The sequence below is a fragment of the Dermacentor variabilis genome, chromosome 2, assembly GCF_050947875.1.
Source record: "Dermacentor variabilis isolate Ectoservices chromosome 2, ASM5094787v1, whole genome shotgun sequence".
Classification (NCBI taxonomy): domain Eukaryota; kingdom Metazoa; phylum Arthropoda; class Arachnida; order Ixodida; family Ixodidae; genus Dermacentor; species Dermacentor variabilis.
The window spans coordinates 108711289-108737975 of record NC_134569.1 but is presented as its reverse complement, the minus strand read 5'-3'; the positions used below and the strand labels follow the sequence as shown (position 1 = coordinate 108737975).

The 26687-nt window shown below is 43.6% G+C and overlaps 1 protein-coding gene across 2 annotated transcripts in view; it reads left to right on the top strand.

The window, feature by feature from the left end:
* LRP1 (LDL receptor protein 1) overlaps positions 1 to 26687 on the top strand; it is a 223339-nt gene that overhangs the window by 49875 nt on the left and 146777 nt on the right. For both annotated transcript variants that reach the window (XM_075681667.1, XM_075681666.1), the window contains 9 exons: positions 1302 to 1476; positions 6714 to 6945; positions 8115 to 8304; positions 9269 to 9391; positions 12285 to 12437; positions 13611 to 13739; positions 14857 to 14982; positions 25187 to 25417; positions 25951 to 26088. In XM_075681667.1, coding sequence (XP_075537782.1) covers positions 1302 to 1476; positions 6714 to 6945; positions 8115 to 8304; positions 9269 to 9391; positions 12285 to 12437; positions 13611 to 13739; positions 14857 to 14982; positions 25187 to 25417; positions 25951 to 26088 — 1497 coding nt within the window. The remainder of the gene's footprint in view (positions 1 to 1301; positions 1477 to 6713; positions 6946 to 8114; positions 8305 to 9268; positions 9392 to 12284; positions 12438 to 13610; positions 13740 to 14856; positions 14983 to 25186; positions 25418 to 25950; positions 26089 to 26687) is intronic.

The window sequence follows — 26687 nt, the reverse complement described above, 5'->3', positions numbered from 1 at the left end:
TGATAAATGCTTAAATTTTAAATGTCTGCTTACAGAGCTTACTGTTTGTCTAGTTTTTCTTTGTAGAGCAGTACTCAGCATAAAACTCGGGCAGTCAGGTAGAAACAAGTACAGTTAAACTTAGATATAACGGACTTCAGTATAACGAATTTCTCAATATAACAAAGTATTTAACTTTACTTCTTGTCCATAGAACCCAACGTATATAGAACCTTAATATATTAAAGTGTGTTTATACATGGTTTAAGTATAATGTAATTTCACTGCCACCACGAAGGAATACCATTACAAAAAAATGGAAACTTCCGTGGACGTGGATGGTCAGATGGTAGGATTACAAGCAGCTGCTTGCTAACACACCTCTCAAACTGTGCGCCGCGCCACCAAGAGTGACTACCAAAGCAGAGCAACTTCATGTTCTGTATAAAAGTCCAGGTGCAATAAGATTTTATCCCGCCCTGCGTGCTGTATGCTTTAGGTGCTAGTGAGAGCATGCAATGAATGGGGGCTTGACAAATGCCGTCTTCCTGGGTGCACAAGAGGGAAGGTGGGGAGGACTCTTGTGTGTGGTAATGTGATCAAGTATGTGTGCGGGGAGAAGAGGGGGCACAGCGGGGGGACAGGTTGGCGCACGTCTCCATTTCTAGCACAACCATGGCTGCGCATGGCTGTCAGCTTGGCTGAGTGCATACGCCGCCCATGTGCCCTGTTTGAGAGTTAATCTGCCAAGTGTTCAAACAATGATCGTGCCAAGATGGCGTGGCATCATGTGCATGGTTTTCTCGTGCGTTTAGCACTGCAGTTGAAGAATCTTGAGTTAAGGAGACATGTTGAAGCGAGAGGCAGACGAAGTATTTGCTCACCACTGTCAGTGCTTTTTATGATAGTGTCCTCCCACTGTGGCTGCCACTGTCAGTCGTGGGGGCAGAGTGGATGTGAAAGTGTGGCTAGCTTTGCCTAAGCTTTGCTTAATTTGTACTGCCTTTGTGAAGATATTGTTGACACGACATGAAACTGTATCCTTTGTCGTCGACTCTGAAACTCAACAAGATTAATCTTTCTCTCATTCAAATGTACTTTTTTTGATTGCCCAATAATTAGGAAAATTTTGCAGATCGGTGACTACTTATTTGCATAGAAGGCCGAATTTCAGTGCAGCGAAATTTCAATATGACGAAGCAAATTGCCAATTTTACCTACTTCATTATATTCTGGTTTAACTGTATATAAATAAGAATACTTCTCCGAACTTCATTGCCTTCGTTTCGGTACTCTATTTATTCCATCCATTGTCTCTTCAGGCCTGAACAACTGTGAGGGTCTGGCTGTGGACTGGGCCGGCCGCAACCTGTACTGGACTGATGAAGGGCACCTGGGCATCTGGGTGGCACGACTAGATAATTCCACACTGCGCCGGCAGCTGGTCTCTCTCAACATGTCCCATCCGAGGGCCATTGTGGTTGATCCCAAGAGGGGGTAAGTGTTTTCACGCACTCCTTAAGGTGCATGCTGATGCCATCAGTGAGACACTTAAGAAACTTCAAAGGAAAATACTTAACTCATGCTAAACTGTATGTAATGGAATATTTCAGCCCAGTGCATTAAAACTAAAAGTCTTTCATAACACTGACAGAATTCGTGTAGTGGAAGACCATTGCTTCTTCAGTGTGTGAGGGTACCGGGCCAACACCAGGTGGCTTAGAGTCGCAGGCACGAGATGGTAGGCAACTGTGTAGAGTAGCAGGCATGGGACGATAGGCAATGGTGTGGTGGACAGGTAGAACATGGAAGGCATGTGTGCGCAGTCGGCATGCGGGGAGCGCGACATCGAAATGAGTGAATGAAGTAATCGGCAGAGCAAGCCGTGTGCGGCGCGGCGGGATGGAACACAGACTGCGTGTGTATGTGTGCGCCGAGGATTTTCCGAAATAAAGAACTTACTGGACAAGTGGGGGCTCATCCGACCAAACCTAACATGGAGGACCAAGAATTGTCTAGTGCCACCCAGCCAGTTGCGCAGCCTCTCCTGCCTTCTTTTATTGTCCAAGGACAGTTGGCTTCAACCTCCGGGACCACAATGGAAAGGGAGAGACTCGTGGCTGATGTAGCTCAAATTCTGCGCATGACGCCACTCAACGACATGGTTAACCCTGACGAGACAACCGGCATGGCTAGGCCCAACAAGACAACCGGCGCGGGGCCAGCGCTCAACATCAAAAGTGTTCCCATCCCACTGCCAAAATTCAGTGGCTACCAGGACCGACACTCGCCGCAAGACTTTCTGGAGAAGTACTCGGAGTACTGCGATATTGTGGAGATCCGCCCTGACCACAGTTTGTAGTTTCTTCCAGCAGGATTGGAGGGGTCAGCCAAACAATAGTGGCGCTTCTCAGGTGCACACCCCGACTGGCAGTCCTTCGCGTCCGAATTTATGGCGGAGTTTACCACCATCGACTACAAGTTTAAACTATAAGCAGAGCTAGACCAGCACACTCAGCATCTGGCAGAAAACCTCAAGCAGTTCATTCACGTCACTGCCGAATACTATGACCGTATAGCGGAGCTTATGTCAGATGCCGAAAAGGTGGAACACGTGCGAAGACAAATGCATCCCACATTCCAAGACCTAACAGCCAGCATGAGCTTCGCAAACCTGCAAGAAATGGCAAAGGTGGCCGGCTGTATCATGGAACGCGTTTGGCATCGCCTGTGCTACGCGCCACCGCCACTACCGCATATTGCAAGGACGTGGAACGTTCTTTTTGCCGCATGCATGACGCCTGCGGCAAAAAGAATGTTCCACGTCTGCCGTCAAAGTCTGTGAGTGGCGGCGCTGGCTAACACTCCCAGGGTTCTACTAGGAAACATAAATACCCAAGAAAGTGGATGGGGAAACAGCGCCGCGGTAGCTCAATTGGTAGAGCATCGCATGCGAAATGCGAAGGTTGTGGGTGTGGTCCCCAGCTATGGCAAGTTGTTCTTTCATCCACTTTCATTTCAATTAATTTATCGTTTCTTTTTTTCATTTATTAAACATAAGTAATTTCCCCTATGTTGTCCTTGGTGTCAGTGTTTGTTGGCTTCTCATGATATGACTAATAAAAAAATTGGGCCCCTCGGTTAATCCTCTTCATTCTCTTTGATACCTAGTACCGCATTTCCTTGGAAGAAAGCAGTTGTTGGCTAGCAGGATGTCATTACAGTGTCGGCTAACAGAAGTGCACCACAGGAAAGCTTATCAGAGTGACCACTTTTTAGAACTTTAGTGAAAATTATGTGCAAGTCCAAACACTTGGCTAGCCTTGTTGGTGCTCACTTTCAGCCCTGTCTCATATATAACCGCATGTATTCAGAAAGATTGTTGGAAGTCCTTCATCATGACGGCATCTGTTTTACCTTGTGTGTCATGTCCCTAGTATTCCCACTAGCATCACTATCCCAGGGGAATGTTTTGCAACTTGTGTCAGAACGTTTCACAGCATGCATGGCAGCTGTCATCCTGGCATCACTGTGCAGGGGTTGTAGTATCACAGTACAGTCCCCTTATAACGGTACCATATATAACAATATATAGGTTATAACGATGAGTTAACTTCAGAGTATCAGTTTATGCATTAGGGCTATGAGAAAAAAACACACATGTATAACAGTATGTTATGCACCGCATATCAGATATAACGATCAAAATTCTGCGTTTTGGGCGGCGTTTTCCATGGAGAATAATCATGAAATTTGCTTTGCTAAGTTCCCCCTAAACAAGAAGAGGCAAGAAGTTTGCCTACGCAATTTCGTATCTGCCGCCATTACCGCGCAGCGCGTCGCGCCAGTGTGCCGATTCAGAGCATCGCAAGTTAGTGCGGTGTGCCACAAGATAGTGCCAGCTGCTTTGCGTCCGCTTTGCCAGCAAGCATCCAGAAAAAGAAAAAAAGAAGCGAGAAGTGAATTGCGCTTGCGCTTTCTTTCTACAATCACCCTCTCTTCTTCAGGGAGCGTGGAAATGCGCCACAGAAGCAGCGGTCAGTGCACCGATAAAGCGCAAAGCTGTGTCGCGTGGGACGAAGCTGCACATTTTGCAAGATGAGCTCCATGATCATGGAGGCTAGAAGCAGTGATCGTGCCAGTGAATGGAAACGGCGGGCTTTGTGTGTTAGTACAGTGCACTAGAAAATATTAGGCAGTGGAAGAAGCGGTGACCTGGGCGCGAGGCATATTGTGTAGAAGCTCACCAGATGGCGTGCATGCTCACTTCCCGAGCAACGGCTGCGGGAGTATGCGGCAGAACGCAGAGCGAGTGCAACGGCACAGAGCTTCAGGATGCTGTGTTCATTTTTCCTCATGCCAAATATGTCAATATGGTTTTATGTAAGCAACCCTATGATATGTAGCATGGGATTGCAGGGCATGCACTTCATGCTGCAGTGGCAGAGTGCACTTTTAGCAACAAAATTTCACCCTTTTTTTTTACCCAGCTGCACCACTAACAAGTCCCATTTGAAACGTAGAAAATCTATTTTTGCTGAATGCATGCATACTGCTGCATTCTTCTATCATTATGATTTAAGCAAGCGATGAACATGTGCATTTCAGAAGCACGAGCCTCCTGCAGACAGTTTATTTCAGTCGCAGTATCAGTGGGTAGGGGGGAGGCATTTTCAAGAAACATACTGCAACAGAAGAGTTCCACGGTAGAGAGTACACAATACCATTTCACATGAAGTGGCTCAACTTCAGATATCTTGAGGTCTCCTGACACTTATCTTTGCAACGGTTTAAGGACTTCACAGATAAGTGCAGCCGTGGGGTAACATAAAAAGCTACAACCTTCACTGTCAGTGATTCTGCATGGCTGGCACACCCTATCCAGTCTTGGCGGTTTCTCTTAACAAGAGCAATAACATCCATAACACTCTCATGATGCAGCTTCTCTGTACTGAATGTGGCTGTGAAAAGGTTTTCTAATCTTCAAATAAACCTGAAAAGTCATAAACATCAGCACTCTTTTCGTAAAAAAGAGCAAATGGATTTTTTCTCACACTTGTCGTGGCAAACAGAATTCCATCAAAGTCTACCACATAAAGTCGTGCCCACCTGTTCAGTACGGTCACACTGCTTACGATCATTTGAAGATCATGCTGGGGCGCTGTCGTTGCCATCCGCACCATCATCTTGGAATGATGAATCACGAACGTCGCGACGAGACAAACGCACCTTCTTCGTACGTACAGCTGGGTACATTGCAACGCATTTTCTCTCTTGACATATTTGCCTTGAGAGGTAAGATGGCAAATCAGGCAGGAGCGTGGGCACCGTGTCGTCGGTCAGCGCCGGTTTAGCTCAAGGAATCCTTACTTCCTCATCATTAATGAAGTGAACATAGTCACGCAAAATAAAATGCGCTTCAAAGTGCCTCTCACACACAGTTGAAGTCTTGGAAAGTGGCTTATCTTTGCAGTGATGATTCTTCTCCCATTGTTTCCGCTGGTCATTGTTATTAGGCACTCCAAAATGAGACGACATGCATCCATTTACTTCCTGAAAACCAGGATACCCGCTCTTGCATCCGGGTACATAACAACACATATCGCTTTTTTTCTTCTTCTCTTCCATTATCCAAAAAGCGACACCAGGGCAGCATCGAACAAAAAAACGCTCACGCTCAGCACTTTCAGTAGTTTCACTTGCAAAAACACGAAAAGCATGCGGGCAACGCGAGCTCCAACCGGCACGGTCTCCTCTGGAAGAGCACACCAGTGCCCCTAGAGTCAAGCCAAGAGTCTTCACTCTTGGCTTGACGATGCCTGTGTGCCCAGCCCTCCGCTCTTTCCACTACCCAATACTTTTGGTTCACTGTAGCGCTAAAGCGAAACCCCCATGTGTGAGAACAACACGGTGGCAGCCACTGACATTGCTGAACTCTGGGAGCACGTCGCTACTGGCAATAAAATAGGTGGGGCTTCGATGGCGGAGTTTCTGAGTGTATATAGCACTGCCTCGTTCTGTGAAGAATCTCCGACGGGGTGATCGGTGTCGCAACAGACGGCGGCGTTGTGTGACGGAGGCGACGAGGTTGACAGTGGCCTGTCTTTGAAACCGACCCCAATGTTCACACAAAGTGCACTGTCACGATAGAGTCGCTCATTGATTTCATGCATGCTAAATTATAGCCGCCACTGTTCGTGCAACCACTGGATGCAATGCACACTGTGGTTGTGAACCTGAAACTTCTGCGAAAGCAAGTGCAGATTTCTGACTATTTCAGCACACCTAACGCTTCACATGCTGTTTAGAGGTATAAATAAACATCTTACTTTTCACAGCCTTTTTTTTATACAATGTAAACTCTTTATCGTAAGAGGCAAATTTGGTTTTGGAGCTACAAAGGTATGTTCGGCAGCTTTTCTTCTTTTTCTTTTTTTTACAGTAGTCCAGATATAGCGATGATTGGTTATAACGATAGGATTTTTCGTTCTTCTTGATATCGTTATAGGTCGACTGCACTGTAGTACCTCTACTTGGTAGAGAGCATGAGCTTATGCTTGAGCATCTCTGCTTCTGCAAACATGAAGCATAAGAATGTTTGTCCAGGAAGACAATAGCTGATTGCTTTATATGCTGTGCTTGTTCTTTTGAAGTGTTCGAACATGAATAAAGGCTCTTTAAGATTGCAACTGCATTCTTTTATTTATCAGCTATCCTCTGCTGTTCTCCTTCAGGTACATGTACTGGTCTGACTGGTCAACTGAACCGTACCCTCCGGGTGATGGCCGGGATGGAGGAAAAATAGAGAGAGCGTACTTGGACGGTTCACACCGAGAGGTGTTTGTCTCACAAGATCTGCACTGGCCAAACGGCCTGAGCATAGACTACGCTAACCGCCAGCTCTACTGGTGTGATGTGTATTTCCATCGCATTGAACGCATTGGCCTTGATGGCAAGGGGCGCGAGGTGAGTTGTTTTTTGCCGCTGTTAGAGTGCTACATTACAACTTGTTTCTTTTTTCTTCTTCCCCCTTTTTAAAATGTGCAGAATTCTGCATTAGTGTGGCCGCCTTCGATAATTTGGATAATTCCTTAAAATCCATTTCCACTGCAGTGGACTGAACCTTTATAAGATAATGGAACTTCAGAAATCTGTGCATCTTACAAGAAGTTTAGCGCAACAATTGTGGTGCAATGATTGGAAATAAAAAAAAGGCTCCTTTAACAGTTTGCAGGAGAAATAAAGCTCATAGAGTTAGTTTATAAATGAGCACTGACACAAAATTTTCATGCATAAATAAAACTATTGCGCAAAGTGACAAAGGGACAGGGCTTAAGCGAGAAAACAAAACACGATACCCGAACCTAAGTCCTGTCCCTTCGCTGCTTTGCGCAACAGTTTTAATTATGTCTAGCCAACTAGCCCGCTGCGAAATGTTCCTTAATTTCATGCACAGTCCTGGAAGTTGAGCATCATCTAAGCTTGGTTCTCTGTTTCAAATGGTGAAGTCAAAGTTATCCCATTCAATCATGGCGTACTCGTTTGTGGATGCAACTTATTTTTGCCATTTCTGTGCAGTGGTTGCAAGGAATAGAAAATGAACATTAAGCTTTGGGTAAATTGAACTTTTGCTTTCCTAAAGCACACCCATTTCACTTCTTGAGTGAAATATGTCACTTCAGACGACCGCTTTGGTGAAGGCACTGCTGTGTTTGATGGAATGTTTGAAGTGGGGCGTTTCGGTAGTAATTGGGAGAGATATTTCTTTTTTCCATTGTTGTAATGCTTGCACCCAATAATTAATCTGCGCATGTAATTTGAGCAGGTGATTCAATATCTTTAACGAAGAAACATAGATGACTTACTGTACAATAAATTAATATTTAATCACTATGTAATTATGATTGGTCACTATATAAAATGCACAAAGTCATTGTCCCACTTTTACTTGCCTTTTATGGAGTCTACAGCACCTTGGCATAAAATTATGTAAATTTCACACATTTATCAACAATCAGTTGTAGTTTGTGACTGAAGGGGTTATACGATTTTTGGCTGCAGCATTATGAAACTGTCACTTGCCATTTTTCTTTACTTTTATTCTTTTTAATACTACCTTGTCCTGTTTGACTCAGGTGTTGGTAGAAGGGGAGCACTTGGACCACCCATATGGCCTGGCCCACTTTGGAAATTTCATCTATTGGACTGAGTTCCAGAAAGGCCACATCCTTCGTTTTGACACAGTTTCAAAGAACATCACTAAGCTCAAGACTGAAAACCCGCCCCTTTTTGAACTGCGTTTCTTCGATGAGGCGTCCCAGTCGAGTGAGTGCCCTGCATGGCCTGTCCTTGCAGAATGAATAGTCTAACGATAAAAATTACATTAAGTTTTAAGCTCTCCATTTAGTAGTTGTTCACAAGGTGAATAAATTATAGTTCCAAGCAATGTAAACTGTAATGCCACCTTTAAATGTTTTCCTTTAAATGAGAAACTGTGTATATATGAACGAGATGTGCTTGACAGATACACTGTATTGTGCTGACTTTTATTATTGCCCATGGCTAATAATTCCTGTTATTTCGAGCTTGAATAGTCTTCATCTGTGACGGCTCAAAAAAGGGTGTACTTTAACATCACACTGTCGGATCTTATAAAAATGTGCTCAGACATCAGTAAAAGTTACTTGGTGTCCTGCCTTCCCAAAGACAGCCTTACTGCCACAAAACGGCATATTTCTTGGTTGTTTGTAAATTTCTTATCTAGGAACTTCTTTGACAACCAAAATTTTTTTTACAAGCCCCGTCAGTTTCATTGTGAAGACATTCAACTGTATTTCTGTTCCCTGGTGGCTGTTCACACATACAGCTGAAAGTGCAGACCACCATGGTAGGCATAAATGGGGAAGTTGAAATCCTGGACATTATTTGCTGTTTAGACGCCACATGTTTACATTGTAGCGCAGCTTCCGCCTCACATTTCAATTTGCGGGTGAAAATAGGATGTTTTCACATGTCAGAATAGTTAGAAAATGAAGAAACAAGAAGTTGTGAATATGTGCCCAAGCTCAGCTTACGAATAGAAAAAGAAAAAAGAGAGACATAAATAAAAATAGCAAAAAAAAAGTATGCACCGTGATGTCCCTGGAATTGTCTTTTCCCATTCTGTTTTCAGCACAAACATCAATTTCATTTGTTCATTGGTTGAAAGAGTTGCTACTTATAGTTTAGTGAAAAGTTGAGTTGCTGCAGTTGAACTGAGACTGGTCCTTTCCCTCTATAAAATTTGCAGCCGGCAGCAGTTGCAGCAGTGAGAATGGTGGCTGCTCACAGCTGTGCTTGTCTATTCCCGAGAGTCACTCATGTGCTTGCGGGGACGGCTACTACCTGGCAGCTGATGGCATTACATGCCACCGTAAGATGGCATGCATTCTATTTCCCTGCGACTGTGAGAGCTCACAGCAAAGCTCTTCTGTTCTCAGTAGTTTACTTTTTTTTAATGCATTAGCATTAGCAGTGTCAAAGTAGAAAAGTGTGTTTGTGTGTGTGAAGTGTGGGGAGCCAATTACACGGTAGATCTAAAGAGGGGATGGGAGAGCTTAGGAGCGTCTGTATGCATGAGGTGTGTGTGTGTATATATATATATATATATATATATATATATATATATATATATATATATATATATATATATATATATATAGGGGGTTTCTTCAAAGTTCAGCACGCAGGACCCGATGTAACATATGCAGGAAAGAGCCGACGAACCTTAACACTACTCTGACGAAGGCTGGTCCACCAGCCAAAAACGTTAAGTAAATACGTCTTCTAAAAGGATCGACGTCTCTTTCCTGTACTCATGCACGCACGCGCACACACACACACACACCTGTATCTCTCCTGCTTCAACATATTGATCGCGGGATCAATGGGTCGGGTTCGCTCGCTGATTGCATGTCTCCCTTCTTTTGCGGCCGCGGCGGCTGCGGACTGTTTGTCGCTGCCGAGCTCTTGTCTCCGCCGTTGGTTACAGTAACAATGCATGTCCCAAACTCGGTGCATGCATGCCTGCGTGCCCTGCGCGAGCCAGCAGCACCGGCCTCGCACAGGTCGTTGAGCTCAGTGGGCGCATTTTCCTTCTGCGCTACCGTATGCGTGCACACACCCGAGCACTGCCGCTCTCAATGGCACGCGTATCCCGTATCTTTCAAGATAAGTGCCGTAACTTGAAAGCGGTCTGCGATGGGGACAAAGTGCGCGGCAGTGTGTCCGCCGTACCTTGAAAGTGGTCTGTGATGAGGACAAAGTGCGCCCTGTGCCGGTAGCTTCGTATGTGCTGTGCTTTCGACATTTAGTTCGCGTTGAAGCAAGAGGCAGCATGAAGGTCAATTTGCTCTCTGCTGCTGCTGCACCTATCTTGCTTTTTAATTTGCCATCGCTATCGATGCTTCGCCTTTTGTTTGAAACTGTGTTTTTTTGTTTGTTTTTTACATTGGATGTTCGTCACTCACTCTATGCAGTAAGGTTGTTAGACATCACGACGAAAGTTTCTGAAGTGAGGCGTCTCAGATATTATGGACTGCGGATAGAACGGACGTTTTTTGTTGGCTTATCAGGGTCTATTTTAACGAGAGTCGACTGTATATAGATGTTACCTCGCGCCTGTTTGGAGTGCGCCTTAATGCTAACGCAGTTGTTTCGTATTTACCACAAAATCTCCACTGAATATTTTACAATGACATGGTTAGTTATCTGGCATATTATGGTTAAATAAACTCCACCTTCGTGAAGTAGGTGCATAGGTAGCCTTTGGAACTTATTGTCCTAATTAACTGTTTGTAGTCTGTGGGTTGGTCTGACTGTTGTGAAACTGAATTTTTTGATAAGGCAATGAGTTAAGTTTTCAGGACTGTTTATTTTTCCACCGATTAAGTGCACTTCTGGTGCGCAGTATTTCTGATAAGAGATCTCACCACTTTTATATTTATATTAAGGTCTACTGAATAAGTAACCAAGCTCCATGAAACATACAGAATTGTGAAGGTTTCATACAAGGAAAGAAACTTGTATGGGAAGCCCATACAGCAGTATAGCCATGTGGATTTTTATGATAACTTGCACTACTCCCTACTGAACGTCAACTTTCCCTTGTAGAAAATGTATTATACAGGGTGATCATCTTTAAGTTTTCTGAAACTTATAAAAAAACATCGCCGGTGTCAGGTAGCATAATCCTTGTCCTTGAGCTGAATTATTAGAAGAGGTGGACATTACTAGCATGAGAAATTGAAACACATTATCAACTAATTAACAGATATGCACTAATTAACTTCCTATTTAATTACGTCAAGGCACCTATTGTAACTTATGGATTGCAGCCATTGAGCTAGCAAGACGTATCCACTTGAAATGAATCTCCAAGAAGACACTAGTCTCGAGATTATTTTCCAAAGTGTAGGATGAAATGCATGGGTGTTCCAGTTACTTTTGTGCGTCAGTGCATAATAGAGTGTTTGGTTAAAAAAGTAAGTGGAACAACAGTTCATTTTTACAGCGAGGTTGATGGTGCATATTTAGTGTCATTCTGGAAATTCATTCCAGGTGGATATGCCTTGAAAACTCACAGGCTACAGTTTGTAAATTGTGATATGTGTCATAAGATAACTAAATTAAAACTCATTAGTTAATTTTCCTTAATATGTGTTTCGATTTTCGTGCAAGTAATGTCCACCTCTCTGAATAATCCAGATCAATGACTAGAATTATGTTATTTGCAACAGGGAATGTTTAAAAATTTCAGTAAACTTAAAAATTATTGCCCCGTATTCTGTGCAGCTGACTGCGAGCACTAGCTCCTTAGTGTGTTTAAAGTAAAAAACAAAGTTGTGTTTTGACTTGCATGTACAACGTAAGGATGTTGGCAAATTGTGTAGATTGGACGTGCCTTAAAGAATCTGCAGCCCACAAGTGGCTGTCTTGTGATGACTGCCTGTCGTGTAATGCAAGACAATGTACTGTTACTGAGAGCTGATGTAGCCAGTAAAGGCGGAAGTTAACAGCATCCCTCCGAGATTCATATCTTTATGCTTTCTGTACTAGAGCAGTTTATGAAATTTTGGTACTACAAAGCTTAGCGCTGCATTGGCAAACTTTTGGCGTTGTTATGTCTGGAAGGTAGTTAAAAACTGACTTATCTTGAGCCTATGTAAAAATAGTGAGTCACGACACCACTGGTGACTCTGTGCATTCTGCCATTGTTTCCCTGAGATGATAGTTTTTGTTTTGTGTTCTTTTTGTTTCTTCTTAAGGCTCTGCGAACTATACTGAGCCTTCACGTTGTCGTGAGGGTGAGTTCGAATGCAAAACTAACCAGCGATGCATCGACAAGCGCTATCTTTGTGATGGCGACAATGACTGTGGTGACAATTCTGATGAGGATTCTTCGCCATCTGGAATCTGTGGTGAGCTGAGCTTTCTTTAATTTAAAACTTAAATGGCCCAGCCACTTTTTTTCATGCAGTGAATAAACCTGTTTGGTTGCCAGTATATGAAACTGTCACAAACATTCATGCCTAGTACTATTTCTGTACTCGCTACAAGAAAGCCTACAGTTTAATTCAAAAGATCACCAGCTCTCCCTGCCACTGCCTGTGTATATTTAAATGCCTTTCTTTTAACATGGTGGCCACTGGCTGGATATTTTCTGACATCATGACTTAGCAGTGCCTGTAGCGGCAGCAAAAGTATAAAAAACATATCATTGATGAGGCTGTGGCACCCTCTGGAGGCAAAAATTATAGCACTGCGCTGACACCTCCATGGTTGGAGGGCACATGATCTCGATGTTGTGCCAACGTAAAATCTCGGTGCTTTGATGGGTGGAGCATGACAGACATCTTTCCACATAAACATGATGACACAACTTTGGGCACTGTTGGAAAAGTAGGGGCTGCTGCGGTTCTTGTGAGGGTATAGCAGTGGCAGAAATAGATTTCTGACAGCACAGTTTGTACAAGGTGTGTTCAAAAAACGATTTTTTTGTTTTGTTTTTTTGAAATGATTCTAAAGCATTTCACATCTTTCATAAAAGGTATTGCAGGGCCCCTTAATTGGTCGAAATTTCTTTTTCAATCTGTCATTTTAACCTGTCTAGTCGCATGTGTGTTCAGCCTCATTTTCTTTCTCTGCAACCTATGTTATTTTAATGTGAATGCCGAATTTCTTTAATGCATATAAGCAGTGTGCAGAAAGATATGCATATGATTTGTCCAGCCAACTGATAAACTGGTTCATAGAATCCATGCTCATGATGTTACTATATTGTTTACGTTAGTGGCCTCTGCCCTAGCTCAGTTTATTATTGTAGCACACATAGATACAACCGAAGTAATATATAAATATGTAGAATATGCTGATAGAATTGGTACAGGACACATAAGTACACATACAAATAGGCAACAGTGCATTGTGCACTTTGTGGACTTCTGGATATGCACCCTCATTGCCCATGTTCTAGATATTTCAATTCATTTGAGAATCACAGACAGGGGCCAGTATTGAGTTGACCACATAAGACTGCGATTGTGCCCGTATGCATTTCTGCGTTTCCCTGAGTGTGTATTGGTGCTGTGCAGAGAAAGTGACCTGTCAGGAAGACCAGTTCCGGTGTGACACCAACCGATGCATCTCCTTGCACTGGGTCTGTGATGGGGAGCGTGACTGCGTAGACGGCTCAGATGAAGAACCGACATCCAAGTGCAGAAGTAATCGACGTTTGCTTGTCATTATGTGCATGTAATGTTTTATTGTTATTATTTAATTAGACCTGCTTTCTCAGTGGGACAGCTTTCAAACACAGTAATAGCAGAGCCTTGCTTGTCATGGCCTTTCCAGCTATAAATGGTGCCGATTTCATTGTTATTTTCTTTTCTTTCATTGTCAGTTTGCAACATTACAGTAAGCATATAGCAGGAAAGCCAGAAATATTGTTCATTGGATCACAGTGTATATTATGAGGCCACAGTGTTGGGACACATTTGTCCACCTGTGCTGTTTTACAATTCACCTCCATAGAATCTGCATTGCTGGTAAAGTTAATGTAATGTGCTAGCGTAATGTACATCATATGCACTTATGACATGCGCGCCTTCGGCATGTGCCCCTCACCATACTGTCCACTTAACATTGTGCAATATTGGGCTAGTTGGTATTCTATCACTGAACATCTAGTGCACAAAAAACAGAAAACGTGGCCATGAGAGCTGTGAGACAAACACTTGTGTTTGTGTTTTTTCTTGTGTGCCAGAAGTTTAGCTATTCACTGTCTGAGATGCGTAGCTGCTGGAAATTCTGCAAATTTCTCAAAATTTCTTGTGTGTGTTGTTCCTATAGTAAATGAAGGAGCATGCCGCATGTACAAGCATCCATATTCTAGTTCTGAAATGATTGGGTTTATGCACATTTCTGGCATAACTCAACATTGTATTTAGCATTGCTCTAACAGATACAGTTATGGTCGTATCTCAGTTCATCTGAGAGTGAAAAAGAGGGGCTTATGTCTTCAGTTTTCTGTTCTGTCTGTAACCTGCCATGGTGACTTAGCGGCTATGGTGTTGCGCTGCTAAGAATGAGGTCGCGGGATCAAATCCTGGATGTGGCAGCCGTATTTCGATAGGGGCGAAATGCAAGAACGCCCTTGGTCCCATGCATTGGGGGCACGTTAAATATACACTGGTGGTCAAAATTAATCTGGGGTTTCCCACTACAGCGTGCCTCATAAGAAAAATCACGGTTTTGCCACCTAAAAATCTGAGAATTCAATTGTTCTGTCTGTCATATCATTTTCCCCAATTTCAAAGGCATCTCTGTTCAACTCTGCAGACACGACGTGCAGTGCAGCGCAGTACACTTGCAAGGTGACTGGAAAATGCATACCTCACAGCTGGACATGCGACTCCGACTTGGACTGCGGTGAAGGGGACACTTCGGATGAGCATGAAGGCTGTGGTGAGTGTTCTTTGCCTTTGCATTTCTTGCACCAGCTCTTCAGCTGTCAGTGTGGGCACCTTTGTTCAGGTGTTATGTTGAGAAATGTTGGTGCTTTTAGACGATTTGAGCAAATTTTTAGCAATGATTTGGAGTTTGAGCATTCTGACAGAACCCATTTTGCTTTTGAAATTACAAATAGACATTTTAATAATTTCACTAGTTTGAAACTGAATAACCATCACTTTGACAACTTAGAGTTTAAAACTTTTGATGTAGAGATTTGCAAGATAAAAACAAAAATTAACTTTTTTTTATGACAATATAAAAGATGTGCGCAGCTGCCTGCTAAATGTTCTTATTGTTGCTACTTTTTCTTATGATTGGAGCCTTCAAAGTTACATCTTTTAGTTGTGGGGTGTTATACACGAGGTCCAAAATTGGGGTGCATTTAGAAGCCTAACTACGGTGTTTCTCCATAGGTGGTAAAAATGGGAAGTTTGCTTACTATGGCAAGGCTGCATACTATGGCATCTTTGGAATTTCCAACAGCATTCATTACCTTTTACTAGCTGGTGTATGGTATTCAAACTGCAAATTAACTGAGATGACAAGAAGCCCATGATTTCAGCTGGGGCTGACAAAACATGGGAAAGCTTTTCTGCAGACTTGCGTCCTTAATCAAGCGCCTTGCCGTTTGCTGTTTTCTGAATGCTGGTGGCCAAAAAATAACAGTTTCTCCACACTGGAGTACCCAGCAAGATTAAAGATGTCGTGAACCACCCTTTGGGTTTGGTGAAAAATCGCACCCTGCAGATAGCATAAGCTGCTGTGAACACCTCAGCCGAATTTTACAGTTGTGCGTGGTGGGTGGAGCTCACAAACAGAGTGTGAAGTCACCTTTTTCTCGAACACTCTTTTCAAACTAGGCCTTCTCCTCGCCCACTTTGAAGCTGCTGACAGCTTGTATATGTCGTCATACGCAAGATTTCTGTAGCTAGCTGCTGTTGGCTGATAGCTGACATCAATCAAGAAGGGTGTTTCAATTAGTCTGCTTCTTCCTACTGTTACTGTCTATATTTATTGACACACTTTAATAAACAGGCTGAAGTAAGTGGAAATCTGCTTTTGAATTTTGATAAGGATTACATACTTCTAAAGATGCGTATTATCTGCTTACGCTTGGCTACGACTGCCTGCGTAGGAATTAAACTTTGGCCACCCTGCATATTGGTGTCGTACCTGTTGGGTCTCACTAATTTAAACTAATTTTGAACACTCAACTAGCCTTGAACCGCATGGAACTTAAGGTCAGACTACGTGCACACTTGCCAGTGGGGGCTCACTCCTTGTCACTCCAGGCTAGGTGCCTTGGCAGACATAGCTCCACATTGAGCTATTGACAGTACTTCAAGATGCACAAGTTGGATGTGGCTACTATCTGTTGGTCAAGCTGGTGCAGGATAAAGCCGGTCCGCACCACATAGCACGGCCAGACTGGAGCATACGAGCTCAAGCGTGCACTCAAGCCCTGTCATGCACAAAGCAAACAAGGCGCATATGCACTGCACTTGCATGCTAGCATAGATACGACAGCTGCTGCGGGGCGCCACGACGAGTCCGCTCACTGAGCGCACTACAGCTTGCTGAGCACAACTGCATTTGGCGAGTCATAGGCAACAAAATAGGAAATAGTGGCGCCTATGTGAGGCTCCAAAATCAAATTTTAGCTGCGCACCATGACGACATTCAGTAGGAGGAGAGTCGTGGGCACGCCCCACTTCGCCGTAGCCCTTCACAGTGCAAGGCGTCGGAAGACAAGTGGGAGCACTGCAAAGGGGATCATAGGCAATCTTTGATTGCCAATAACTCTGCCTATGCTGAATGCGTTGAAGTACTTTTTGCGGCAAAGTATTTCTGAAATAGTCTTTTTCAACTTCAGATGCATTTCTCAACTTCAATAAAAATTATTCAGGGCCCTTTTAATGGTCGGCACAGCAGCATGGAACATACTGACCTGCTTTGCACCATGCTGGCTGTCTGGCCCGAGTGAGTCGCCACCGACGACACATTCATTGGCTACACTTTTTAACACAAAACAGTGGTGGTCGGTAGATTATGCTGGTGTCTTAATTTTATCTCTTGTGACAAGCGACGACCGCTGCCAAACCTGTAGCATTAACAAGAGCTGCTGTACGAGGCAAGTTCAACTCGGACCGTCCATCTGACTACTGCTGCACTGCATGCAAAAGACTCAACCGCACCTCCCGCTTTGCAGTATAAATCTCATGAATTGCAGCCTATCTTCATTTGTGTGCAAATTGATGCGATGAGAAGTAAACTGTTACCAAAGTGATATCTTTTGCAATCATTGGCAGTTGTTTTTGAAGAGCTGTGTGCTGCAGCTTCAAAGCTAAGCCAGTTAGGCATACCGACACTCTCGGCACTGAGCTGACAGTAGCGGGCGGCGGTGAGCCGCTAGCATTGCTGACCTAAAGACTCTGTTGGCTGTTGCGCATCATGTTTTTGCAGGAAGCTAACTGCTAGTTTGTCCATTTATTAAGAAAAAAGCCATATTGCACTCTTCCTTAGTGGCGAGAAATAGTTACATGCAGTGCGCTGTCGCATGCACACATTGCCATAGCAAAGTGCATTGTATTTACTTCATCTAGACAAAATTTGGCTAGAAGCTTGTTTGTCATAGCTGGGTCTGTCAGAAGCATAATTTGTTATATAAGTAGTATAGGCATACCAAACTGAGTGAGAAGAATTGTCTGTTTTATCCGAAAGTATGTTTTATGCTGATTTGTTGTTAATGGGCTTGGGCTGTATTCAAGACCTGAAAGGGCTGTTAGGTTCACACCTAACCTGTGCACATAACACAAGGACTGTTCTTTGGCAGAAAAGCTGTTTACCAGATGTTAGCAAATGAAGCTTGGGCTTTAACAGCCAATCCCGAGCTGTACTCATCATGGGAGGTGGCATCAATATCACCAATGACGAGTCACACTCATTCAGCCTGATGCAGTGCTGCTCCCACTTCCAAAGATGAGTTGCAGTCGGCATTGATGGAAAGCTGCCTTCAAGAGCAGCTTTTGATTTCGTTTTTATGTTTCCATTAATTATCGCCAGGCATCAATCAGTTAATATATTTTGAGAATCAGGATGACTTGAATAAAGTATGACTACATAAAAAACTTGGAAAATTTAGTATGTTTATTCGGAAGTAATTTGGGGGTTAAAGGGTTAACAATGATTTCTTGAGTTAAATCAGGCGTTCTCTGAGCATCAAATTGCTGAGTGCAGTTGGAAGAGTCTCGAAGCCACGCAATGGGCTACTAGAAAGTTGTTGCTAAGCCCCCCGTGCTTGATTCCTGGGGAGCATTGAGTGCTGAAATACTTAGAGATTGCTGTGCATCATTCTCTTTTCGCTTTGAGCTTAAGAAAGTGAGAAGTGCCTTATGAATTCCCGATTGGGGCTCATTACCTGCTCCCACAATTTGTGCATTGGAATTTTTTCGAAGACTGCAGGTTTGCTAAGCCTACAGCAAATGCTGTTTGAATGTTCATTTATATTAATCATCATCATCATCATCATCATCAGCCTGGTTACACCCACTGCAGGGCAAAGGCCGCTCCCATACTTCTCCAACAACCCCAGTCATGTACTAATTGTGGCCATGTCGTCCCTGCAAACTTCTTAATCTCATCCGTCCACCTAACTTTCTGCCGCCCCCTGCTATGCTTCCCCTTCCCTTGGAATCCAGTCCATAACCCTTAATGACCATTGGTTATCTTCCCTCATTACATGTCCTGCCCATGCCCATTTCTTTTTCCTGATTTCAACTAAGATGTCATTAACTCGCGTTTGTTCCCTCACCCGATCTGCTCTTTTCTTATCCCTTAACGTTACACCCATCATTCTTCTTTCCATAGCTCGTTGCGTCGTCCTCAATTTATGTAGAACCCTTTTCGTAAGCCTCCAGGTTTTTGCCCCGTAGGTGAGTACTGGTAAGACACAGCTGTTATACACTTTTCTCTTGAGGGATAATGGCAACCTGCTGTTCATAATCTGAGAACGCCTGCCAAACGCACCCCAGCCCATTCTTATTCTTCTGATTATTTCCGTCTCATGATCCGGATCCGCCGTCACTACCTGCCCTAAGTAGATGTATTCCCTTACCACTTCCAGTGCCTCACTACCTATTGTAAATTGCTGTTCTCTTCTGAGACTGTTAAACATTACTTTAGTTTTCTGCAAATTAATATTTAGACCCACTCTTCTGCTTTGCCTCTCCAGGTCAGTGAGCATGCATTGCAATTGGTCCCCTGAGTTACTAAGCAAGGCAATATCATCAGCGAATCGCAAGTTACTAAAGTATTCACCATTAACTTTTATCCCAAATTCTTCCCAATCCAGGTCTCTGAATACCTCCTGTAAACACGCTGTGAATAGCATTGGAGAGATCGTATCTCCCTGCCTGACGGCTTTCTTTATTGGGATTTTGTTGCTTTCTTTATGGAGGACTATGGTGGCTGTGGAGCCGCTATAGATATCTTTCAGTATTTTTACATAAGGCTCGTCTACACCTTGATTTTGTAATGCCTCCATGACTGCTGAGGTTTCAACTGAATCAAACGCTTTCTCGTAATCAATGAAAGCTATATATAACGGTTGGTTATATTCTGCACATTTCTCTATCACCTGACTGATAGTGTGAATATGGTCTATTGTTGAGTAGCCTTTACGGAATAATGCCTGGTCCTTTGCTTGACAGAAGGCTAAGGTGTTCCTGATTCTATTTGCGATTACCTTAGTAAATACTTTGTAGGCAACGAACAGTAAGCTGATTGGTCTATAATTTTTCTAGTCTTTGGCGTCCCCTTTCTTATGGATTAGGATTATGTTAGCGTTCTTCCGAGATTCCCGTACGCTCGAGGTCATGAGGCATAGCGTATACAGGGTGGCCAGTTTCTTTAGAACAATCTGCCCACCATCCTTCAACAAATCTGCTGTTACCTGATCATCCCCAGCTGCCTTCCCGCTTTGCATAGCTCCCAAGGCTCTCTTTACTTCTTCTGGCGTTACCTGTGGGATTTCGAATTCCTCTAGACTATACTCTCTTCCATTATCGTCGTGGGTGCCACTGGTACTGTATAAATCTCTATAGAACTCCTCAGCCACTTGAACTATCTCATCCATATTAGTAATGATATTGCCGGCTTTGGTCTCTTAATGCATACATCTGATTCTTGCCAATTCCTAGTTTCTTCTTCACGGCTTTTAGGTTTCCTCTGTTTCTGAGAGCATGCTCAATTCTACCCATATTATACTTCCTTATGTCAGCTGTTTTACGCTTGTTGATTAACTTGGAAAGTTCTGCCAGTTCTATTCTAGCTGTAGGGTTAGAGGCTTTCATTCCTGCGATAGCTGACTGGCATACTGTCTAACGGAGTTACCACCGGCTTCTATTGCACACTCCTTAATGATGCCCATAAGATTGTTGTTCATATCTTCAACACTAAGGTCCTCTTCCTGAGTGAAAGCCGAATATCTGATCTGTAGCTTGATCCGGAATTCCTCTATTTTCCCTCTTTCCACTAACCCAATGATCGGCTTCTTATGTACTGGTTCCTTTCGTTCGCTCCTTAAGGGGGGACGCGGGTCTTGAAACGGCAAAAAATCACAAAAAAGTCGATTTTCGGAAAAGTGTATTTTCGCTACGTTTATACATTCAAGAATCCCTCCGCGAAATCTAGAAGCTAAATTTAATCGGAAAATAATAAAAAATCGCGCTTAAAGGGGCCAGGGTGAACGCGAAATCAGCAAAATTTGGTCAAAAATGTTCAAACTTCGCGCCGTCACCATTTGCGAACGCGGTGGCCGATGGCCGCCATCTTGCGCTTGTTTTGAAGCTGTTTTCTTTGTGCGCATTTTGCACCAGTTCAAAATGGCGTCGGCGAAGGGAAACCGACGCTATCGCGTCATTTCTGGAGGATGCGTCCGTGGCGCCGATTGGCCAAAGCGCGCACACCCCCCGCGCGCCTCGCTCCTATTGGTCCGGTGCTCGTCGGCGCGCGCGCTCGACCGCTATCGCGTCTCGCTACGTTTGTTTATCTCTGGTTTCATCGCGCCGCTGTCAGCGTTTGTTCAGCCGCTTGCTTCGCGACGTTTGATAAGATGCTCATTTCGCTGCCCGAATGGCTGGAAAAGATTGTCGTCTCAAGGCTACTACGCGTCAAGCGGCTGTGGAATGCGCGACGGAAGGCGGCTAGGCCTGTGATACTCACGGAGTTGCCGATTGCTGGTCTGCCTGGACATTCTACCGGATCGAGTGCCGAGCTGCAAACTGGCACGTCTAACGTCAACACTTCGTCCGCCCAGGCCACGCGTGTTGGCACAGATCGTGCAGGCACCGTTTCCTTCACGACTGAAGAAAGTAGCGAGCGCGCAGCGAGCGCCGGAAAACGTCCGGAGCGCCGGACCTTCGAAGTGCGAACTCCAGCAAAAAGCGAGAACCTCTTTGAGCGCAAGGAAGCTCGCCAAAAAGCGGCAAAAAGATAGGATGTATCCAGATTATGCCCCTGGTGAATTTCCTTGAGATTTTATTGGTATGTTCTCAATAAAAATGTTGCAGAATGTTTTTCCTTGATTTCTCAAAACAACAATTCCGACAGACTTCCAATTTTGGAGGTAAAATAGCTTCTGTCCTATTTCAGCTATCAACTTAATTTTTTTTTTGCCAGAAAGATAAATGTATGCAGTTAGCAATATGCACCTTTTAAAAGTAGCACTCTTCTCAAAAAGTTTTTGAAATGGGTCACATGCTTGACATGTCAAGATGGCATTTTTTTCTCACAACTTTGATGAGCTCTAACTCTTACTCAGATTAGCCTAGAACATTGAATAATACCTTATGGCACTCCCTGAACATTCTAGATAGTCTTTATACTAAAATTACCGTGTTAGGGTTTTCTGTTTAGATGCTAATTTTCCTCCAAACAAAGGACTCAGCTTATACAATGCATTTAGAGTATATCAGAAACTACTTATCCTGTGGCGAAACTAATTATATTTTTAGAATCTGCATATTAAGATACACAAAGTGTGAAAATTTCGTTCAGATCTGTCCACAAATAAAAAAGTTGTATTTCAAGTGTAGCCTCCCCCCTTAAGTCTAGGCTAATTCGAGTTCTTACCATCCTATGGTCACTGCAGCACACTTTGGCGAGCACGTCCACATCTTGTATGATGCCAGCGTTAGCGCAGATTATAAAGTGTATTTCAGTTCTAGTCTCGCCATTCGGGCTCCTCCACCCATCCACTTCCGGCTATCCCGCTTGCGGAAGAAGGTATTCATTATCCGCATATTATTCTGTTCTGCAAACTCTACTAATAACTCTCCCCTGTTATTCCTAGAGCCTATGCCATATTCCCCCAGTGACTTGTCTCCAGCCTGCTTCTTGCTTACCCTGGCATTGAAGTCGCCCATCAGTATAGTGTATTTTGTTTTGACTTTACCCATCGCCGATTCCATGTCTTCATAGAAGCAATCGACTTCCTGGTCGTCATGAGTGGATGTAGGGGCGTAGACCTGACATGATTCAGGAATCCGACTCCTAGTTCTCGTCTCTCCGCTTGAACTTCTCATCCATATTAGTAACGATATTGCCGGCTTTGTCTCTTAACGCACACATCTGATTCTTGCCTATTCCTAGTTTCTTCTTCACTGTTTTTAGGCTTCCTCCGTTCCTGAGAGCCTGTTCAATTCTATCCATATTATAGTTCCTGATGTCAGCTGTCTTACGCTTGTTGATTAACCTGGAAAGTTCTGCCAGTTCTGTTCCAGCTTTAGGGTTAGAGGCTTTCATACATTGGTGTTTCTTAATCAGATCTTTCGTCACTTGCGATAGCTTACCTTTATCCTGTCTAACGAAGTTATTATGGACTCCTATTGCACACTCCTTAATGATGCCCACAAGATTGTCGTTCATTGCTTCAACACTAAGGTCCTCTTCCTGAGTTAAAGCCGAATACCTGTTCTGTAGCTTGATCTGGAATTCATCTATTTTCCCTCTTACCGCTAACTCATTGATTTGCTTCTTATGTACCAGTTTCTTCCATTCCCTCCTCTGGTCTAGGCTAATTCGAGTTCTTACCATCCTATGGTCACTGCAGCGCACCTTGCTGAGCACGTCCACATCTTGTATGATGCCAGGGTTAGCACAGAGTATGAGCTCTATTTCATTTCTAGTCTCGCCATTCGGGCTCTTCCACGTCCACTTTCGGCTATCCCGCTTGCGGAAGAAGGTATTCATTATCTGCATATTATTCTGTTCCGCAAACTCTACTAATAACTCTCCCCTGCTATTCCCAGTGCCTATGCCATATTCCCCCACTGTCTTGTCTCCAGCCTGCTTCTTGCCTACCTTGGCATTGAAGTCGCCCATCAGTATAGTGTACTTTGTTTTCACTCTACCCATCGCCGATTCCACGTCTTCATAGAAACTTTCGAGTTCCTGGTCATCATGACTAGATGTAGGGGCGTAGACCTGTACAACCTTCATTTTGTACTTCTTATTAAGTTTCACAACAAGACCTGCCACCCTCTCGTTAATGCTATAGAATTCCTGTATGTTACCAGCTATATTCTTATTAATCAGGAATCCAACTCCTAGTTCTCGTCTCTCCGCTAAGCCCCGGAAGCACAGGACGTGCCCACTTTTTAGCAATGTATATGCTTCTTTTGGCCTCCTAACTTCACTGAACCCTATTATATCCTATTTACTGCCCTCGAATTCCTCCGATAGCACTGCTAGACTCGCCTCACTAGATAACGTTCTAGCGTTAAACGTTGCCAGGTTCATATTCCAATGGCGGCCTGTCCGGAGGCTTGATAGGCTTGTGCAATGATAGGCTTGCGCAAATATCAAAATTTTATTAATATTGATAAAATAAGGATATCTAGCTTCGAATATCAAATTGAATATCACATATTGATATGCACATTCATTTATCAGAAAGTTAGGTTAATTTGTTATGTTGGAACATTGCAATTACATTGTCAGTGGCAAAAAACTAGACTAGTAAGCCGTTATACTAAAGCATTGTGTGTTTGGCTCATGTTAACTTGGAAAACTTAGTAATGCCCACTAGCTGTCTTCGGCAGGCTGTGCCTTATTATACCGCATCAGATGCCCGTAAGCTCGGAGCCATTTGGCTCTGTACCAGTCGTCACTCATTGCACTTGCTGTCAAGCAATAAGGTCAGAATAAAAGGTGGCGCTGCAAAAAAAAAAAAAAAAGAAAAAAACCCGCCTTTGTCTTTTGCTATCGAGAGGCTGGCTTTTCCGCAAGGTTTATACGTTTAGTGGCTAAGTGTGCTTTACAAGCAGAATTTCGTGAGCAGCACGATATCATTACAATGTTCAGCACAATATTGTCCCAATATTCTTATAATAAATAGAAACAAATGCTAAGAACCAGGTTCGCTACTGCACAACCAGCAATACATTCGATTTGATTCGAATATTCATATCCACTGAATAGTCGAACATTTTCAAATTGAATGCGAATATTAAGAATATTAATAATATTGTAACTTTCAAATATTCGCACACCCCTAATTAATAAGGTTCAGTAATATGTGCATGAACTAATACAAGGTCGTTGCATGTGCATTAGCATTGTATGTTTTAGGTTCTGTGTGATAATCTACCTGTGTTGTGGTTTATGCCTTGAATGTGTACGCTGTGGTCTAATTGTAGTGCACTTGCACAGATCACCTTTTTAGTATTGTTCTTGCTACTCGTTTGACAAGTCGCTACGGTTTTTACATCCATTAGCATGCGTTTGTACCCAAGTTTTGTTACGAGTCATTTTACAGCATTCCAAAGAGAGCCTATGTTCATCATATGCAATGCTGACAGAACCATGTTTAAACTGTTCTAAATATATATGCTTTAGGTGTGACCGTATTATAGTTAAGATGTCAATGAAATACGATCTGGTCAGGTGAAATTTAGTTACGAATGAAGCATGTTACTGGCCATAGAAAGAAAATGACATTTCGAGAAGATCTGTATGTAATCCTTGTTGACAAATAACAAAGGATTCGTACGGATCTCGATGTATCATTATGTTTTGTCTATGGTCAGTGACTTGCTTCATTCGTAACTGTGACTGCCTTGTGTAAAATTGAGCACCTCTGCCCTTTCACATGCAGTGTATCCGGATTGCGATGTGACTGAGTTCCGGTGCAGCAACCAGCGTTGTATTCCCCTTGACTACGTGTGTGATGTGGATGACGACTGTCGGGATGGGTCAGACGAGAAGGACTGTGCAGCTGTATCCTGCGATCGTGGCCACCGGTGTGGTACCGGTCACTGCATCTGGGATGCCCTCGTCTGCAATGGCGTCTGGGACTGTCAGGATGGTTCGGACGAGGCTAACTGCAGTACGCCACTTTCTTTATTGCCCTTGTGCACCGGTTGTGTGGTTCTGCACATTAGTACTGTGGCTTATCATCATATTCTTTATCTTTGCTTTGAATTAACTAACATTAAATGAACTTGTTAATGGCAGCATATGCGTAGGTGAAATGTTAGTCTGGACATGATATATGCAAATGATATTCCTGCTGTGTGTTAGACCACGACATATAAACGAAACGAAGCTGTATGCGAATGTTATCTTTTAATGATATGAGTTATGCATGAATTTTGCATTTAATGAGATGTAAATAGTGTGCACAGCTAAGGCACTGTTTCGTTTTAAGCTTTCATCATCACTAATTGTACCATTCGGAGATTATGGATTTGCAGATTTGTCCTCTCTGCCTAGTGGCAACGTAATAAATATTGTCAGTAGAGAACACAGATTCACAACCTAATTGTTTCTTTTATTTGTCATATTTTTGGGGGCTTTCCATTAGAAAAGAAGCGTGCCATATAGAACTGCACCTTTTTTTTTTTTTTGCATTTCTGACAGCGGGAAGTCGCAACAGCACCAATGTACCACCTTGCCACAAAGATCAGTTTGGCTGTGGGGATGGCCAATGCGTTCCTAAAAGCTGGCATTGTGATGGCAAACCTGACTGCCTTGACGGGAGTGATGAGAAAGAATGCGGTGAGTGACATTTACTGTAATGAGCATTTCCTTTAAGGACTTACTAACTAGTATTTCAGTCCTCATAAAAAATAATTTTGCAGTGCTTCACTGTTAATGTTGCAAGGGAATGCTGGGAGTTGTGGGGTTCTCCTCCCATGCTCTTGGGATAAAGGAACGACAATACTAGTGCAAACAATCACAAGGGCATTTATTGCACCTTTCATAGATCAATGCCTGCTAGCCGAGTTGCTATCCACAAAACATGCCGATGGGCGCACAACAAATCTAGAAGTCCGACTCACCGTGACCGGATAACGAGCGAATATGTTCGCCCCATGCTGGATCCCAATGCCTGGTCGTTCGTGTATACGGTCACGCAAACGGTGGCGCGTTCGAAGGCGGCTATGCGAGACGGTCTCGCAGGAGCATGGATCGGCGCACGCGCAGCATGTCCGAGCTGCTTGCCGTCCCGCCGCCAAGTAACCCCGCAGCAGCGCAACACTTGCACCATCTCTCGCACTGCGCTTGTACCACTCCGACCGCCACGGGCGCTAGGTCACGTGGCGAAGCTGCACTGCAGGAGCTGTGTGGGAAAACAAGATATCAGGGGACGCGTG